The sequence below is a fragment of the Thamnophis sirtalis genome, unplaced genomic scaffold (genome assembly GCF_051295495.1).
Source record: "Thamnophis sirtalis isolate CommonGarterSnake01/CBP01778 unplaced genomic scaffold, rThaSir2_p1.2 scaffold_6, whole genome shotgun sequence".
Taxonomy (NCBI): domain Eukaryota; kingdom Metazoa; phylum Chordata; class Lepidosauria; order Squamata; family Natricidae; genus Thamnophis; species Thamnophis sirtalis.
In genome coordinates, this window is record NW_028261386.1 from 64,137,035 (window position 1) to 64,156,208 (window position 19,174).

General features: G+C 36.0%; 1 protein-coding gene across 1 annotated transcript in view; it reads left to right on the forward strand.

Moving 5' to 3' along the window:
• SMYD3 (SET and MYND domain containing 3) overlaps positions 1-19,174 on the forward strand; it is a 326,898-nt gene that overhangs the window by 291,210 nt on the left and 16,514 nt on the right. The window contains exon 10 of the mRNA XM_087718002.1: positions 412-586. Coding sequence (XP_087574128.1) covers positions 412-586 — 175 coding nt within the window. The remainder of the gene's footprint in view (positions 1-411; positions 587-19,174) is intronic.

Consider the following 19,174-nt stretch of genomic DNA (forward strand, 5'->3'; position numbering starts at 1 on the left):
TCCCTTTTTCCTTCCCCCATGTATTGTGGTCTCCATTTCCCTCCCATCCCCGAGCATATAATTTTCATCAGGGAAGAATTCCTTTTGCCAAAATTGTTACATTGAAAAAATATTTCTTTTAATTTACAAGATGAGTTTTAAACTAGAAAAAGGTTACGAGAAATATGTTGTTAATTTTAAGAAAATAATGCTTAAAAGAAAATTAACTATAGCAAAGTTAGTTGTGGTTTCATATGATCACCATTCATATTCAATGTAGTTTGCTTTCATGTTTTGTTGGTTAAAAAAAATGGAACCCTTTCTATGGAAGAGGGTTTTGTAGAATAGAAAACTGAAGTGTTTAAACTTAATGTTTTGCCTTTTGATTGATGCTTCTGTCATGGGTTAATCCTTAACACAAATAAATGTCAGAATGGGAGCAAGTTCTGTTGTCCTGTCAGACGTTACTGAAGAGGAACACCTCTCGTCTCCCAGACACCAACATCTATCAGCTAAAATTACTTGACCTTGCCATGGATGCCTGCATAAACCTGGGCCTTTGGGAAGAAGCTCTGCATTATGGTAACCGAACTTTGGAGCCCTACAGGTAAGAGCTAGCGTTACTGTGATTTATTGCAATGGTCTGTTTTCACCCAAGATGGTGAGGCACAGTGTATATTTTCTGTGTTGGGTTGATACAAGAAGGTGATAGTTTTTCCCATAGAAGCTGCAAGAAACCACTTTGCAGATATAATAAAGAAATTTGTACAGATACCTTTTTCATTCTGAAAACAGAGAATAAATTATTTTACAGGCATAGGGCAAAAGAAACTGTTTTATATTTATTGACAATTATGTTATACAGAGTAAGAAAACCAATTTCTTTCCACCACCACCCCCAGGCCCCCCAAGTTCCTTGATCATCACAGTATCGTAGGTTTTTTGCTCTGTAAGGTTTTTTCCCCCCTCTTCCATTCAGCTCTTCAGGTACTTGCATCGATTTATATGCAAATGTACACAGTCTTAAGGAATTGCTATTTTCTCTGGCTCTTTACATACAGCTAGGATATGAAGAACTACCACTTTGATAAAGGGAGGAAACAATGAGTAGTTTACATTTACTCATCATTCTTTGATGTAAGATTAGCTGATCAACAAGGGATGATGTCTCTTTCTCATTGGCACATCCAACCTTCCAACTGGACAATATCTTTTGTGGACAAAAAATGCCATTTCAACTTTTCCTGAGGCTAAAATCCACCATACCTGAAATGGGAAGGCTGGTTATTCTTTTTATGACATAGATTTCCTTGGAAAGTTCTGGAATGTTTTGCATTAGGTCCCTCATTTTACTTTTCAAAACCTCCCAAGTATCTGTTAAGAGAATAGTATCATATCTTCGGTGACGACTCCTTTTTTTCCTTTTGGTGCTCCATGTTTTTAACCTGTCACTAATTAATTTTGATTCTCAGAGTTTGAACAAAAGAGAGCTTCTTCCTTTGAAACAGAGAATAGTTATAGATGCTATAGCTGCAAGGGCGAAAGAGCAGGGTGATCAAAGAAGATCTCTAACTTTGTATTCTTTCTCTCCATGTTTCTTTGGGTCACAGAAATACAGTTTTTTAAAAAAGAAAATAATGATGGGCAGCCTCAGTAATAGTATCTTCAAATACTAGTGGCATTATATCTCTTCTTATCTATTTACACAATGAAAACAGGCACTTCATACCATTCAGTGGAACTTGGTTGCGATAAAGGAGCATTTCACAAAGTGAATTTTAATTGCTATTCTGTTTCCAATGATCTCAGTCACATGCTTTTATTTTTTTATTACAGATATTATTGAATATTCAAGTTCTAGAAAATTGCTTTAAATGTATGAATGTGCTGTATTATTTGGATCCTTTTAAATTTAATTTTGGGTACTTATTACTTATGAAGGACAATGATATAAAAATCTTACTCCTCTAGAGTCTAGACCAGAGGTGTCAAACTGGCAGCCCCCAGGCCAGATGTGTGACGCAGGCCATGCCGACCCCAGCTCTGAGAATGGGAGAAACGTCGTGAAACATCACATGATGGCAACATGATGCAACGAGTTTGACACACGTGGTCTAGACAGAAGAAGATCGTCCTGTTAAAGATACTAATTAAAGCAAACAATGGGTCAATGACAAAATTGCCCCTTAGTTACTTAATTAAAAATGAAACATAGTCTGATTTGTCAACAAAATTGCATTATGCAATTAAACAAAATGTTAGTAATTTCCAAATTTCAAAATTTTGGCCTTCAGAATCATTTTATTGAAAAATACTTTATTATTTAAACATCCATAAAAAGTATGACTCATAGTTTCATTGTTTTCACTGTTGTTTTATGTAAACCATGCTTTTCTACAAAATTGGTGAAAATAATGTGTGATAGTTCTGCTAGACAGAAGCCTCTCAAGGTTAACATTCTGTTTCTGTGGACAATAATTAGAATCCACTGGAGGATCCAAAGCAGCAGATGAATGCTCCCAATTGGAAAAGCCTTGTCTCTAGACATCCTGCCAAGAGTTATCAATAGGCTTTTTCTCCACAATTTTCTCTAATCTCCCTCATCAAAAATGACCTTTCTGTTTTAATTACTTGCTATACCTTTTCAGCTATGCTTCCATAACATTCAGAAATTGGTCAGAAATACCATATAGGTACAAAAGTTGTAGCAGAAAGCAATTATAAGGTTATCAAATCATTTCACCATATTTTTTTCTTGTGCGTCACACTTATTATAGCCAAGTTGTTGCCCTTGGTCCTGTTACCCCACAGTAGAGACACATACAATTGTATCTTCTTCATCGAAGGTTGCTGGGTTGCAAAGGCTCTCAACCTCTCTTCTACCTTGAGCTGGGTGTTGTAGTCTTTCCATGTGCAAAACCATTTTCTGAGGAGAAACATTTTCAGTTTGAGGTCTTGTTATTTGAAGGTGTGTGTGTTTTTTTTAACCTTCAAGGCTTCACTACAAACTCCTGCAAAAAGTCTTCTGTTTCTCATTACAAGAAGTTGCACCTGAAGCAGCAGGATACCAAATCCTAGGGAATCTGTTGGGCTGCATTGAATTTCTCCAGTTGAATCAATCTACTGCTTGACTGCTTCCACAGTTCCATTACAGCTATCTATTTTCCTTTTCTCAGTTCTGAGGGAAAAGAAATATTCATATTGTTACCTGCAGGGAATAACCTGAAAAACAAACCATCCATACAAATCGGAGGTGGTAGGACTTCCTTTAAAGGGGTTTAAAGTATTGGACTAAAACCATTTTAACTTCGGGGATTGTATTTACTGTGAGTATTTCCATTAAGTGATCAGTGGGGTGCATTTCTACTATAGTGTGCTAAGTGCAGTTTTTGAACTTATGTTTTCATTGCAGACATTGCTGGGCTTTCAGTATTTATTTAAAGGCCATGCTAAGCTATCACTCAAGTAAATGTAATGATGGATTTTGTGGTGTAGATTCACACTACAATGCACTGGCAAATTGATTACCAATATAACTTGGTCCAGAAGATTAAGAGTTCTTTGTAGTAGTCCAAAGCCTAGAATTCTACTTGCATGAAGCATACTAAAAGGAAGCCTTGCAGAATTTAGAAATCCAGGGGGAAAAATAATTGCATTGATTCTCACCACAATGATAGTGGCTGATTGTGAGTAGTGAAAATTTTTAGATTTTTTTCCTTATAAAGCTGTTTATTATGAGGTCCTCTTGTATTTTTGGCTGTTATCGCACAAACTAACATTGTCAACCCAAGCCTGTAGAATATATCTTTTAATCTAGAAGGAGGAAAAAAATAATGTTGTGCTCTCGAATGTTTTGCACCATGTTGGAATTATTGAGAATTCAATTATATTTATAGGAAGATTAAAAAAAGAACAGGTTTTACACAATTAACCTGATCGGATTCTGATCACGCAAAGTCACTCATACTGGGACTGATAGCAAGAAAGTCCACAGCACTTACCTTCTTTTGAGGCTTGAAACACCACTATTTCAGTAAATTATATATACAACATAATACATTTGGAGACTCTATACAAAACCAGTTTTTATTTATTTAGGAAGTTGTGCATACAAAATTGTATTAGGATTAGGTATATTGAATATGTGTGTGTGTATGTGCGCGTGCGCGCACACACACACACACACACACACACACACACACACACACACACACACACACACACACACACACACACACACACACACACATATATATATATATATATATATATATATATATATATATGAGCAATCCAGTTTTGCAGGACAGCATAAGATTCAGGGCACATGAAACATGTGGAGCTAGACTTATATGCTTGCCAACCACATCTGCTACTTGAACCTGGAAAAATCTGTATGTGGTTTAAGGTTTTTCCACAAATGCTGTGCATATGTCCAAATATACGTTTATTCCAAACTCAACAAGAATTCTAATGCAATAAGTGAGTGTTACTAGTTCTTATTATTGGAATTGCTGGAAATGAATTATTTGTGAATATTAAAATGCCAAACATGGTAGAAAAGCCCTGTGCTTGAAATGATATATAATTAAAACTGTTTTCCAACAGGGCTGCACGGGTTACCAATAGGTTTCCAGGTGCAATTCAATATGCTGGTGGTTGTCTATTAAGTCCTATTTGGCACAGAGGCTGGATATTTGTGCAATGCAATCAATAAACAGTTCAAACCTAAAAGAGAAGCAAAAGGCTTGGGAAAATATAAAACAGACAAATTTCATTTTGTTTGAAATAATTTTCTTTATTTTATTATTTGTGTTTAATATAAATAAAATTTACAATGCAAGCCTTTATTACTCGGATTTCTCTTTACACATCTTTCAACTTACTGAAAAGAATGGAAAACCCTTATTCTTAAATAATTATCATATTTGAATCTGTATCTTTGCCATGATAACCATACAGTTCGTCCTTATCTTACAATCACAATTTAGCCCATAATTTCCATTGCTAAGCTAGGCAGTTGTTAAGTGAGGCATGCCCCATTTTATGACTTTTTCCATGGTTGTTAGGCGAATCACTACAGTTATTAAGTGAATCGTGTGGTTGTTAAATGAATCTGGCTTCCCCATTGACTTTGCTTGTCAGAAGCTCCCTGGGAAGGTTGTGAATGACAATCCCAGCAGTCTGGGATGCTGCAACCATCAAAAATACATTTGCCAAGCACCTGAAGTTTGATCATGTGACTGTGGGGATGCTGCAATGGTCATACGTGTGAGAACTGGTCATGTAATTTAAAAGGGTCATTAAACAAATAGTTATAAGTCAGCCACTACCTTTATCTGCTCATGCAGAAGTAGAGCTTAGTAAGATTTCTTATGTTAATTTAAAGAAATGTTAGATATTGTGACAGGGAACTGAGGAGCTTTTGTGGATAGTTGAATAAAACATTCAGTATTAAGTGGCATTTTGGCCACATGGAAATGTTTCACATCAACTAAATCTGTTGCAAAATAAATAAAAGGCAAATGAAATTGTTCCTAAGAGTAAATGAAAGAGAAAGTACTCTTCTTGCTTGGGATTTTCAGATTCTATTTCTTATTTATAGTCTGCAGAGAAAAAGTACAAGTCATTAAATGCAAGAACGAGCACCAGACTAGAGTGGGAAGATACTGTAGGATTTCATCTCACAAGTTACACAATGAAAAATATGTGTCAAAAATACTTCTTATGAGAAAACATGTTTTGAATTCACCAAAACAAATTTTGAAGTGAGTTAAATGAAGAATGGATGTGTTACTATCCTAGAAGACAGATCTTTTTATAGAGCCAGGTTTTAAGCATATGCTTGAAATCCCATTTTCAGTCCTTGACATCTCCAGCTAAAAAATCTTGGGTAGAACAGTTGGAGAGGAAAATACTCCTCTGTCATCTGCTGTCAGCTGGAATAAATGATACAGCAGTAGATGGTAGCTTCTCATGTGAATGGAAATTGGCATGCTACCCATAATTCAATTCTGGAGTTCTCTTTGTTCTTTCTCGCATTTGTGAACAAAGCCATAATTATGAGAAATAATTCTTGAAATGTTCATTGTTGATGAAATAGCAGGAGCCTTTTCATCACTTCATCTCCCATTTGCTTTTGTGCCTAATGGGAGAGGTCCTAGAAGATTTGGAGAATCCACCTTGTCTAAAAAGTCTGGCTGCCAATAGGTAGAGAAAGAAATTGTATTCTTAATAGTAATAAGCTTTTCTGATAGCAGGATATCCCATTATAACTGAAACAAGTATTAATGCAATAAAATCAATTCTAAAATAGAGAACAAGATGGTTGCATCCTTTTTTACCCCAGGGTTTCATTGCATAAAGCCTGAGGCCTTTCAAATCAGATGTCATTTTTAGGTCATTTTATAAAAGGCCAGGGCTGCCCGCCTCTCTTTCTCCAGAAGCAGTTGCTTTTTTCAGTCAACTTTTAAACCGCACAGCAGTGCTGCCCAATTGGCGTTTTAGGACAGAGAACATGTGATATCTTTAAGAAGATAATATCCTGCCAACATAACCTTGTGCTTATCTCTACCCTGTCTGGATTCTGAATGACCGGTCTGCATATTCTCTCTGTGGCATGTCTGCCTTCTAGGTAACATTCTCAGGTTTGGACAGATACCAAGAAGAGAAGAGTTGCTATAAATGGTTACAAAAGCACAGAAGTGTTGCCCTGTTATTCTCCACCTGCATAGCCAAAAACTTTCAATTTGTTTGATATATGTTGAAAACCAATAATTATCTCAGTGTGATTGACATATCATATTAAAGTGAATTATGTCCCTAAAAGCTCAGTGTTGCATTTACGGAAGAGTGTAAGGCCCACTGAAAGAAGGCCCCCTGTTGTTATACTGTTTGACATACTTATTCATACCTTTTTGTAGTGATATCTTAAACAATGTGAAAAATGCATGACTATATTCCTAGGTAAACCCTGGGTTCTTGAAATCAACTTCCCTGGGTCAGTTCTTAAAAATGGCTCAGAAATTAGAAGAACAACAAGTCCCAGTGTTCTTTTTTAAAAAAAAAACAATGTTCTCATCCTGAGTAGAAGAGCTGAGACTTCTCACTGTGTTCTTGTGTGTTCTTGTCCTTTTAAAACAACTGATTGGAGTTCAAGTAGACCTCAAGCCCTTTATTTTGTGAATTTCCAGGTCTACTCCTTCCTTGCTTATTTAGTCCATTAGTAGTTCACTGACAAATCTTCAGCAGACCTTGTTTATATCAGATTTACAAAAGAGACTCATGGCAGCACCGGTGACAGTTACATTTTATACAGCGATACCTTCATCTGATACCAAAGTGAAGTTAAGGCATTGTTTCTGTACAATAACATTGCCCAAACTTGCGATAAAGTGGTTACTGAGTTCCATTTCCTTATAAGAACATGTGTAAGAACCAAAGAATGTATACCTCAAGTGAACTAAGCATTAATCTGTCAGCGGCCTAAGTGTGTTTAGGATAGGGCAGTGGAAATATGCAAAAGGTTGACACTGAGTATATTTTCTGAGAAGCATTTAGGAGCAGATGGATGTTGTAAGGAGACTGATTCATCAAAGTATTTAGTGTACATCTCTTTCATTTGTTGAATCTTTCTTTGTATGTGCTTAAACATGAGCACACAATTGTGCATCTGAAGTAAAACAAAAGTAACCAGTTCAAGAAAAGGATTAGTTGGTGTGCTTAAGCGGGGCTATAATAATTGTTTTCTTATAAAATATTTTCTTCCCTTTGTTGAAATAAAGATCAGCTCTAAAGGGCAGAGTGCTTAAGAGATCCTGTTTTAGAAAGATGAGATTTTGCATGTATGAATCTTCTTCAGTAAATACCGTAAATAATTCATACCTAATTGCGTATAATTCAATAGTTAATTTGTATAAAACATTTTGGAAATGAAAGACTTTTTTAAAAAAATGCCTAGTTTAAATCCTTTCCATACAGTTATATCATGTCCAAGAGGGATCTATGTTAAGGAAAAGAGTAATATCCAGGACAGAATGGAAATTTCTATTGTAATTCTGCTTCAGTCTTGTAGTTGAAGAGCAAAACCTAGGGAGGACAATGTGGAAGGAGTTCTGGATTGAGGTAAAAGAATAAAAGTAATTAAAAAGAGTTTGGAGGACAGAGTCTCATATGACTGTATGAATTTTTTTAAAAAAACATTGTAGGTGCCCAATATTTTTAAAACTAGTCACAACTTTTCATTTGTTAATCTCTCATCAAGATTTCATTTGGAATAGGCTTGTTCCTTGCCTTCTGAACATCATGTTCTCTTTCTCTTGTTCTCTGATGTAATTTGGATATTATAACTAATTGTTTGGATATTTCAGAATGTGAAAAGGAAACTTACCTCAGATGAGGTGCTAAGCTAGCACAGGAACACATAACTTTCATCAGTTTGAGGGCCATGCCAGGTTTTACAGAGCATGATTAGGGCTAACTGCAAAGGGAGTGAACCTGTGGCCATTTTTTAACAGATATTGAATATTTTATTGCAATATTGGGTTATTTTAATTTTAATTTATTTCTTTGGAGGGTAGTGCTATTTTTGTTAAAACCAGTGGTGGGTTGCAGGTGGTACGCCACAGTACGGGTGTACCGGAGCGAGCCCAGAGCACTGGATACCGTTCCGGTACGGTGCTCCAGAGGGCCCACCTGCCTGCCCGCACTCCTTACCAGTGTATAAAGGCTTCTGCGCAGGTGCATGGTGCATACAGCACCTGCATGATGTTCCACGGAGCAGCTGGAGCATTGCGGAAGCGCTAGGATGCATGCACACATGTGTGCACATGTGATGTGCATGTCCATGAGGACACCGCCGGCCCCATTCCAACCGTACTGGTTCGAACGGGATTTGCAACCCACCACTGGTTAAAACCCTGCAACTTTGTTTTCCATAAAACAATGGAATATAAGAATTGCTCGAATACCTCCTGCAATGAGGAATCCACCCCTCCAAAGGAAATCTTTCCTCTTCTGAGCAGCTGAGAGCAGAGCTTCCATCTGCTGATTTAAAAATGCTGCAATTTTTGCTTTCCTTTGGAAGAGAATGTTTGAAAGAATGTCTCATTCCAAGAAAAAAACCCCAAACTGGCAAGAAAAGTGGGAAATAAAGCAGGGGGGGGGATGGGTAGTTAAGGAGACAACAGAGGCAGCAAATAAATCAGGATATTCCAAGATCAAAGCATAACAAGAATAGGAAATAGAGTAAGATAAAATAGTTTAGTTGAGGAGACAAGGAGGAGCAGCTTATAGCAAAGACAAAATCAGAAGTGAGGGGAAAGCATTTTGGAGAAGTAGAAAGACATAGGGAAATTGGTGGACTGTGAGTTTAGAACCATCAACAAGGATTGGAAGTGTTACAGATTATCCTAGATATTTTTGCATTCCTGTCTCAAAGAGGTTGATGGATACAAACAAAGTAGGGAAAAATGCGGAGGTGGGTTTTACATAATTTTACCACCGGTTTGCTGTGCACTGAAAATGTGCATGGACGCCTTCTGCGCATGCTTGCGGCCTTCCACACATGCACTTTGCTAGCACGTGTGGCTTGCATGCATGTGTGCGGCTTAGAAAATGTGGCTAAATAGGACCGCATAGCACCACACCAAACCGGCTAAATACCACCACTGGAACAATGTATATGGAGATTCTCAGTCCTCCAGATCATCCAGAATGGAAGATGTTTTTCACGGAGGAGAAGCAAAATGTTTTCAAGGCAAAAAACCAAGAAAGTCTGGTTGCCTTTTGAACAGCACCTTTGGGACAAAGGGAACCTGTGTAGAGCATGGCTTCAGAGTTTTTTCAATCCTTTTACCAACATTGACTATATGTTTGTGTGTACATGTATAGTAGGAAGCAGGGGATGGGCTGAACACAGTCTGCTCTGGGTCACATGACCAGGAGCAGAGGGTTGTCTGCTTAGAATGAAATTATCACCACTTTCCCACAGGGGTGAATTTGGAAACCATAGTTGCAGTGTATTTTTCCAAAGCCCCTGGATTTGATCCGGTCCATTTTCAAAGTCCATCTTTCTTTTGCCAGCTTTTCCCCACAGTAAATGTGGTTTTATTATCTTCAATTTACAGAGAGCTATTCCCCTAAGCAACAGATAGACAGACAATCATGGTCCTCTTTACAAAATCACTTTGTTTTGGAAAGAATAAAATTGTATGGAAGAAGGGTGAGGTCTTCCATATACATTTTGAATATGCCTTAAAATAGTATGTTGCTCCACATCCTGTCAGTGACAGACTTAATACCTTGGCTTAGAAGTAAATCACAGACCTTAAGACACTTAACTTTTAATTCACCTATTGTGAATAGATTGGCAGAAGAATCCCAGGTGCATCTTGGTTAGTAAAGTATCTGTATTCCAATCAAGGATGAAGCCTTAACATGACAGTTGATTGCTCACTCTGCCCCAGCCTTTAAACTTTGATGCTGCTTTCAAGGTAATGGGTGCTTGGCAGTTTGTTTTGGGGTCTTGTGGACCATGTTTAAATAACAATCCTCTCTAGCTTGGGAACTGCCTGTCCACACCTCATCTGCTTCAGCTTTTTAACAAACAGAATACATTCGGGAGTTGAGCAGCTGTATAAATTTGATAAATCAGTATAATTAAGCATATTAGCTAGTACTCTACATCTTTATGGTGTATTAGTTATGGTATTGGACTAGGCCTGGGGAGTTTTAGCTTCAGATTACCTGAATGGAGTTTATTGAAAAATGATAATTTTGCATCTATCATAATCTTTTTTAACTTCATTAGAGGGCTGTTGAGAGGATAATACGGACTAGAAGAAAAATTGTGTACAGTGCCTTGATCTCTGGAGGAAATGTAAAGTATAAATTCCACATAACTGTAAATAAAGATGCGAAAGAAATATTGCATTAAATATTCAGTGTTTGTTATTATAAACTGTAGTAAACAGTCAATATATTCAAGAGATGTACCTAATCAACTTACTGTAATAAACAGTGCATCAGTCTTACCCATGAAGAAGCAGGAAAGCATACCCCAGCATATGCTCACAATCTATGATATAATTTTGACACTTAAGTCATTGAGCTAATGTTAATAGTGCCCCCTTTCTAACCAAACCTGTACTTAGGAAAAAAAAACAGAGAGAGAAAGGAACAACCCCCTCCTCATCTAATAATGGTAATAAAATATAATCCTGTCAGGGAAATGTTCTAGGGATAAGAAAATAGGTGTGCTTTTTAAAAAAAATCAACTTGCTTATCTGTACAGGCAAGAAAAATGTTATGCTGGCTGGATGAAACAAAAAGAGGTGAATAATTAAACATTTTCTACAACTTTGTAAATACAATAGTTTTCTCCTGACCACAGGGTAGAATGACAGCTATAATTGATGTTTCAATTCATCTGCAATTACTAACCTTTGGATTACATCCTTCCAAGGGTCTTTCTTTGTGAACAACCTCTGGCTTTCTGTCTAGCATACCAATGGAGTAGGATCCTGGGAGTTAGTTGTTCAATAATACCTGGAGGGCTATAGGTCTCCTGCGTCAGCCCCAGACAATCATCTTCAAGCAATTAGCAGATGGCCCCGTGACATGTGATTTATTAGAAAAATATCTGCATTTCTCAGGTTTCTTACTTTGCTGCTTTGAGCTGATAGTTTTCCAATATTGTGTAAAACATCTTATTCAGTAAACATGTTCTACAGCAGAAAGATGTTTAAAATTGGGCAGCCAGCAGCATCTCTCAAGAGAACTGTTTCTCTTCTTTACATTTAATTTTGCTTTTGGTAAGTCACAGAGGTCCCCAGTGTAACATCCATAACTACACCAACATATATAAACATTGGCTGAAGATATCTACTGTATGGGAATTTTTATGAACATTGCTACCTTAAAAATATCAAAGACTGTGGTGTTTAAAAGGCAGTGTTTGGTCTAGCACCATTCTTTCTTTCATGGCCTTTAGGCTTGGTAACACATCCTTCCCCCATGAACCCGAGTGTGGGTAGTTCCTTGGACAGACCTGGAACTTTATGACTCCCTTATTGTATACATAGCATTATCCAAAAGAACATGAAAACCAGGTCTCACTATCAGAAGGAGTCTAGTAAAATATTTCGGACACATTTTATTAAAAGGCATAAGATTTTGTGAATTATAGCTCACCATCAAATGCATAGAGTGGTTAAACTGATACAAGAATGAGACATGGAGGGAAGGACAGGACAGGAGAAGAGAAAGGAAAGAAGAGGAGAGGAGAGAGGAAAGAAGGAAAGGAAATAAAGGAAATCCTATTCATAATGCCTGATTATTTTTGCAGTCCTTGCTTTTATTTGTCCTTATACTGTTTCATGCACTTCCTTTTGTTCAAAACTCCCTCTCTTGGGGATCTCATTAACTCAATCTAACACAACTTTCTTAGATTTTCCTTCATTTCTACTTACTCATTTTTCTTCTGTCACTTTATTTTGAGATGTTAAAAATCTACTGTTTGTGTTGAGATTTTCTATGATAGCCTTTTGATAGAGTATTAGTTGAACCATCTTTTACTCAATGTGCTGATAAAGTTTTATTTCTCTTCAAAACAGTTACTTTAAAATCTGTAATAGAGTGTCCTGGGAGGCTAAAATGGTCTGTGATTACCTTACCTTTGTTTTGTGTCCATTAATTCATTTGCACAAAAATTGATTGATTATTCCAATGTAGGATCCATAGGAGCATTGCTGGCTGAAGATGCCATATATCACATTGGAGGAAGAGTGTGGAGAGGCTATTTTAATTTTACATGCAAAGTTGTTGAAGTTTGTGATAATGCTGTTGGTAAACCTCTGGGGGCAAAGCAAACATCTGTGTTTGTTGCAGGGCCTGGTTCTCATATTAGCACAATTATTTTGTTTATTTCTTTCGCTAGTGAGAACCTGTTTGCATGGTTGTCTATGCAAGCATGATGAGTCTTTCATCCAGTGTCTAAGAAAGTGCAGTATTGTTGTCCAGTATGGATTGTAGCTTATTAATAATATCTTTGAGTGGTTTGTCCTATGAGCTGTAGATGACAACCAGTTTTGTTTTGTTGTGGTACTACCAGAGTCCTAATTTTCTACTAGCATAAACTAACATGGATTTTCTCCTAAAATAGCTTCCATTATATATTTCCCTTTTTCACAACTGTTCTTAATAAATATGTGCAACTAATTTTACAAAAATATTTTTAAACATTTGCATTATGTATTTTTTCCTCAGAACAGATAGAATTATTTATTAAGAGCTGCTTTATTTTCCTCCTCTGAATCGGAATCTAAGTAACAAAAGCAGTACTAAAAAGAAAAATATAAACCTATAAACTTCTACAAGTAATAAAAAGGTGATGCTAAACATCTTTGCTGCAATACATTATCCAGTTGTTTCAACAGGACAGACTAACACTGTATGTAATAGAACAAATGTTGAATGTTATTATTTCTGTCTTGTCTGGGCAGCTATGTTTTTAACAGTGTTTTTAAAGTACATATTTGAAATATTGTAAGCTGCCCAGAATCTTTTCAGAATCAGACAGTTCTAAAAATCCAACAAACAAATAATCAGAAAAAAAATTGTCAAATTCAATAAGCCCTCAAAGTTCTCTGAAATGATTACAGCTGGTTTGTTCATTATGTAATAATAGAAAGCTAGTAATATTTATTTCAGTCAGGAATTCATTCCAAAGTTTTAGTGTTACTAGAAAAAAAAAGTATTATCTGCCAACAATCTCAAAAGTCAAAAAGATCAAAGCAAGACTTAAGGGGGGAAAATTATGGGAAATCTTACTTTCCCATCTTATTTATTCATTTATATTTGATTTATAGAATGCTTTTGTACTTTACTGAGTAATCATGGCAATTTGGCTTGGATTCTTCATAATCCCAGAAGACTCTTAAGGAATATATAATTCTGATTATTTAGTGTAGAAATGTCAGTATCTTTCTGATTTAGTTAGTTAGTTAGTTAGTTAGTTAGTTAGTTAGTTAGTTAGTTAGTTGAATTTATTAGCTGCCTTACTCCAAAGGACTTTGGGCAGCATACAAAACTGGAAAATCCATAAAAATGGACAAAACATCAAACCAAACAGACAGCCTGACTAAAATAATCAGACACAATTACAGATTTTAGCATCCCACATCATTGGCCATCATGTGTAGAAATGCTTGAAACTGAAGTTTAGCAATCTCTAAATCCCTGATTTAGATTTTTAATTAAACAAATGCAAACTTCTTGAACTGAGTGTGATTGTTTATTTTGAGCTAATAAAACGCTTTTAAATTTGGATCATACAATTACTGTGAATATCTCTATTTAACACCGTATTTTGAACCTGTTCTATAATTTCTAATGTAAGAATTTTCCAAGACAAGCAAGCATTTCAACATGCTTTTATAATCTCATCCATATGTGTCAAAGACATTAATAATAATAAATTATTGACTCTGCATGTGTATATGTGTGCAATTTTTAAAGGTGAAAACAACTACTAGTGTGAGAGTTTCGTCTTATGGTTCAGCTTTAATTACAGTGACATAGACCCACAGCTAACTCGTATGACTTTAATAATTAATAGAAATTACAATTTAATATTCAACAAGAGAGATTATATTCTGCCCATGAAAAATGCTGCTGGTTTGGCTGTTGAATATAGAAGATAGTCTGATTCATTTGAAGATGGCTGAACTGAGGTTAGGGTTTTTCCCATTGTAAATGGGAAATTGTTCATTCTTGCTGCTGATGGGACTGGTTTGTCCATTTCTGTGGGGTTTAGCACAGAAATTCTTATAATAAAATGCAAAGAAAAGTGTTGTTGGGCAATGTTGATATATTCAGTCAATCATCAGTAAGATTGCATCATTAATAAATCCCACGGTTCAGTGGAGTTTATTTTTAAAATAGCATGAACTGGAGACAACATCTTTAGTTTCATTAGTTTTTGGATTTTAATGTAGAATGGCTATGGTATTAATGAAATAAAACGGGAGGATATAATGTACTTGTGCTGGTTGATTGTTCCTACCATAGCCAGGAGATTAACTCTCTTTGTGAACCTATCATTCCTTTATACCTCAGTGAACAGAATGACTTCTGCAGAGAGCCCTGTTCCTGTTTGTTCATTCACAGGCTGCCCACTTTGAACTTGTTAGGTCAGTAGCCTCACAGCTGTAAATCAGAGAGTGAAAGAGCTGCAAGCTTACTAGAGTGTGTTCAGAAGAAAGTCTGCTCTGTGTGCAGTCAAACGTCCATCTCAATTGCTTTAGCATCTGAATGTCTCTCTAGTGTCGCTCCATGACTGCGTAAATCTGCACAGACAGAGCAGAATTTTGACTGATTTAAATAAGCAACTGGTACAACTTTGATAGGTTGTTTCAAAGGAGAACTCAGGAAAGTCATTGCGCGTGAGTTGGGCAGCCATATAAATTTGTTTAATAAATAAATAAATAAATAAATAAATAAATAAATAAATAAATAAATAAATAAATAAATAAATAAAAAACCTATTGTTTTAGGCATGAAAAGTTGTTTTATAAAATGATTTAATTAGAGTTACTGTATATCAAGTCTTATATGCCTGCACAAACTCATGTACAGTGATGGAAAGATGTAGAAATGAAGAATATTTTTTCAGTGTTATGACTATATGTGTCATAGTTCTATGCACTTCATATTCATAGAACTATCACATAAATTGTCATGAAACATATGAGAATTTATATGGTATATTACATAAAAGAAGCATAACTTCTTGGAACAAGCATCCTGAGCCAAAATTTCTAACTACATTTTAAAAATTGTTTTATATCTTTGCAAAACTACAGTATATAAAACATTTCTACTGAAGAATATCAGTCCATTTGTTTATCATCAAACTGACATCTTTCAATAAGACAGTATTTCCCAAAATGTAAGATAACAAATGAAAAGCAAAATCATAGTCCTTGATTAACAATAATTGGGACGGGAACATCATGTGATCATATTCCTTAGTAATGGCAGACCCCATTGCCATCATTAAGCAATGATCATAGATTGTTAAGTGAGGACCTCCTTGCAATTCCTGCTAGCTCCCAACTAGTAAAGTCAGTGGGGAAGCCAACAGGAAGCCTCTAGTCCCAGGTGGCTTACAAACAGACTGATGGGTGAGTAAGTGATTGCTTCAACTTAGTGGATAAGAGGCTGCTACAGCAATGCCAGGATGGCTTCTGCCAGGGGTGAGAGGACATGCAAGCAGCAACTATGGGACCACAGATGCACAGCTTGGCCAGAGGTGGGTGCTACTGGGGGGCAGGAGGACATGCAAGCTTCAGGAAGTTTGCACCCAACTCCAAAAGGACTACATGCAGTCATAGAAACAAGACCTACATGGTCAGCAGCAGCTGCCTTACAAAGAGCCAAGCCAGGAACATGTTGTCAGCCACAAGAGGAAGAAGGCGATAGAAAGCGGGAAACAGCAAAGATTACAGAGATAGGGTACAGGGTGGCAGGATAGCAGAGTGACCAAAAGGACAGAGGTAGGAGAGAGATTAGACTGATGGGGAGAAGTTGAAGTGCACCTTATGGTTGTATATGTGGAGAGTAAGGATCACATGATGTCATGCTTTACGGAAACATTGCTTAGTGATGAAATTTCAATTCTAATTACCATAATTAACCAAGGACCACCTGTATTTTGTTCACAAAATAAATGAAGCAAGCCAAAAATGTTGATATCATTTGATAATTCAGATTTATTTTATGTATCAGCATGAAGGTCTAGTAAGATTCTCTGCCAAAAATCTGCAAAAAAAATAGGAAAATCATAAAGGATAAATATTTTTTCAACAGAAATGTAAGCTGGTTATTACTTGATTAAATATTTTGTTCTACATAATAATGCTAGAGTCAAAAGACAAGATTATCCAAAATTATTCCAGAAACATTTCAGGTAAACAGCTGGAAAACTTGACCCCAGCCAAAAACAGGTGGAACAAAACAGAGAAAAGATTGCATTTAAAAATGTCAATAAAAGTCAATCAGAATCTAATAGTGTTTTATGTATATATTCCACATCTTTTTATGAATGTTTGCAGACAACCCAGGTTGTGCTAGCTGGGAAAAACCAATTGACAAGCCTTTGTTGCTGATGAAAGAATAAGATTTCTAAGTGAACTTCAGTAACAATTGTTTGGTTAATTAATTAATCTGGGCTACAAAAATCTGAATAATCAAAAGATGGCAACAGGAAACTCAGCTTTTTTGTATTTTCTTCACTGTTCATTTAGTTTTTGTTGGATTATCTTTGTCTAAATGTGGTTATCATAGATTACAAAGAAAGAATATTTGCAAATATCAGTATTAGTGTTTGTGAGAATGAGACATTAGATTACCATACTATAGAGTAGCAAAATTAGTTGCTTAGAATATTATTTGTTTCAGGTCTTAAACATCTCTAAATACCAATAATGGGACTAATTTTAAAAGGATTATTGAGATGCTGATTAGGAAAATATTTTGTATATAAAGGAAGATAACTTCACAATTACTTTCTTCCTTTTATCTTTAATTTCAATTCTTCCTCCATTTATAATTTTTTATAATTTTCATAGGAGCAGAAGGTAAAGCACACTTAAGGCATTAAGGAATTTTTCATTAGTGCAGATTATGACTGCTTTCAAAGACATTAGAAGCCACGGGTTTTTTTGAGAGCAAAGTTGTTATAATGGAAACATTTATCGGTTCAGCATTCATTGAACACACAGATTAATGATATCTTAAGAATCTTACACAAAAATACTTTATGTAACAGGTTTTTTTATGCTTCAAACTATGATAATGTTTTCAATAAGAGCTGATAATTTTGACCTGTTCTCTTAACATGAGTTATTTGCCTTACTCAGATTAATAACTTCACCTGTGGATAAAGCTCATCTAAATTGAAGGGCTACAGCAGTGACTGATGAGTAGGGAAAAATCTGTCACGCTACCCAGAAGAAAATATTGCTGCAAGGGTCATTAGGGGGAGCATCTTGGGAAATTTTTGCTTGATTTATAAACAAAGTAAATTCGCCTTTCCCATCAAAGAGAGATTGGGAGTACAGTTCCCAGAATTCCAGAAGTTTAATTCCCAGGGGTGCTAATTTGTAACAGGGTGAACTAGACATCATAGCTGTCAGCAACTGAATGCATGAGCTATACACCTCTTCTTTTCTTCAGTAACATTGATTATGCAAAACACATAGTGAATAATGGATTTATGGAGCTCCCTCCTGGGGAAAACGGTAGGTAAATCTTATGCTGCCCAGTTTGGCAAAACAGCTTAGGACATGGTGGTACGCATGAACAATTGCAACCTGAACTTGCTCTAGGATGGTTCTGCTGTATAATTAGTGACCATATTAACGTAATGTAACTCTTGACATAATTACTTTATTGTTATATAATTAAATGCTGCCTTGTTAATGTTTTCTTATTTTGTGTGGATTTAGCTTTGCTGGGCTTTTATCATATTGTACAGCTTTAGCAGCACATTATCAATTGCTTTTACTATATTTTTCTTCTGCGCACTGCTTTGGCTTGACTGGGAGTAACAGCAGTATAGAAGCAAAATTATTAAATTATTATATTCTAAATTTAATGTTTGGATTTGAGTATCATATACTTTTACTAAATTGTTGTTGCTGTTGTTGTTGTTATTATTATTATTATTATTACAATTGTATCACAGCGGCCAGTTGTTTCGCCGGATTTGGCATTGGTTACTAGTCGGGTCCCACCCAGGGGCCTAGGACGTCATAACGTATTTTCGTAATATGCGTGCAGATCCAAGCAGTGCAGCTTTTTGGATTATTATTATTATTATTATTATTATTATTATTATTATTATACAATTGTATCACAGCGGCCAGTTGTTTCGCCGGATTTGGCATTGGTTACTAGTCGGGCCCCACCCAGGGGCCTAGGACGTCATAACGTATTTTCGTAATATGCGTGCAGATCCAAGCAGTGCGGCTTTTTGCATTTGACTGATGGTGATTTTGTCAATTTTTAACTGTTTTAAATGTAATTCCAGTGCTTTTGGAATAGCACCCAGTGTGCCAATTACCACTGGAATTACCACTGCTGGTTTGTGCCATAGTCGTTGAATTTCGATTTTTAAGTCCTGGTATCTTGC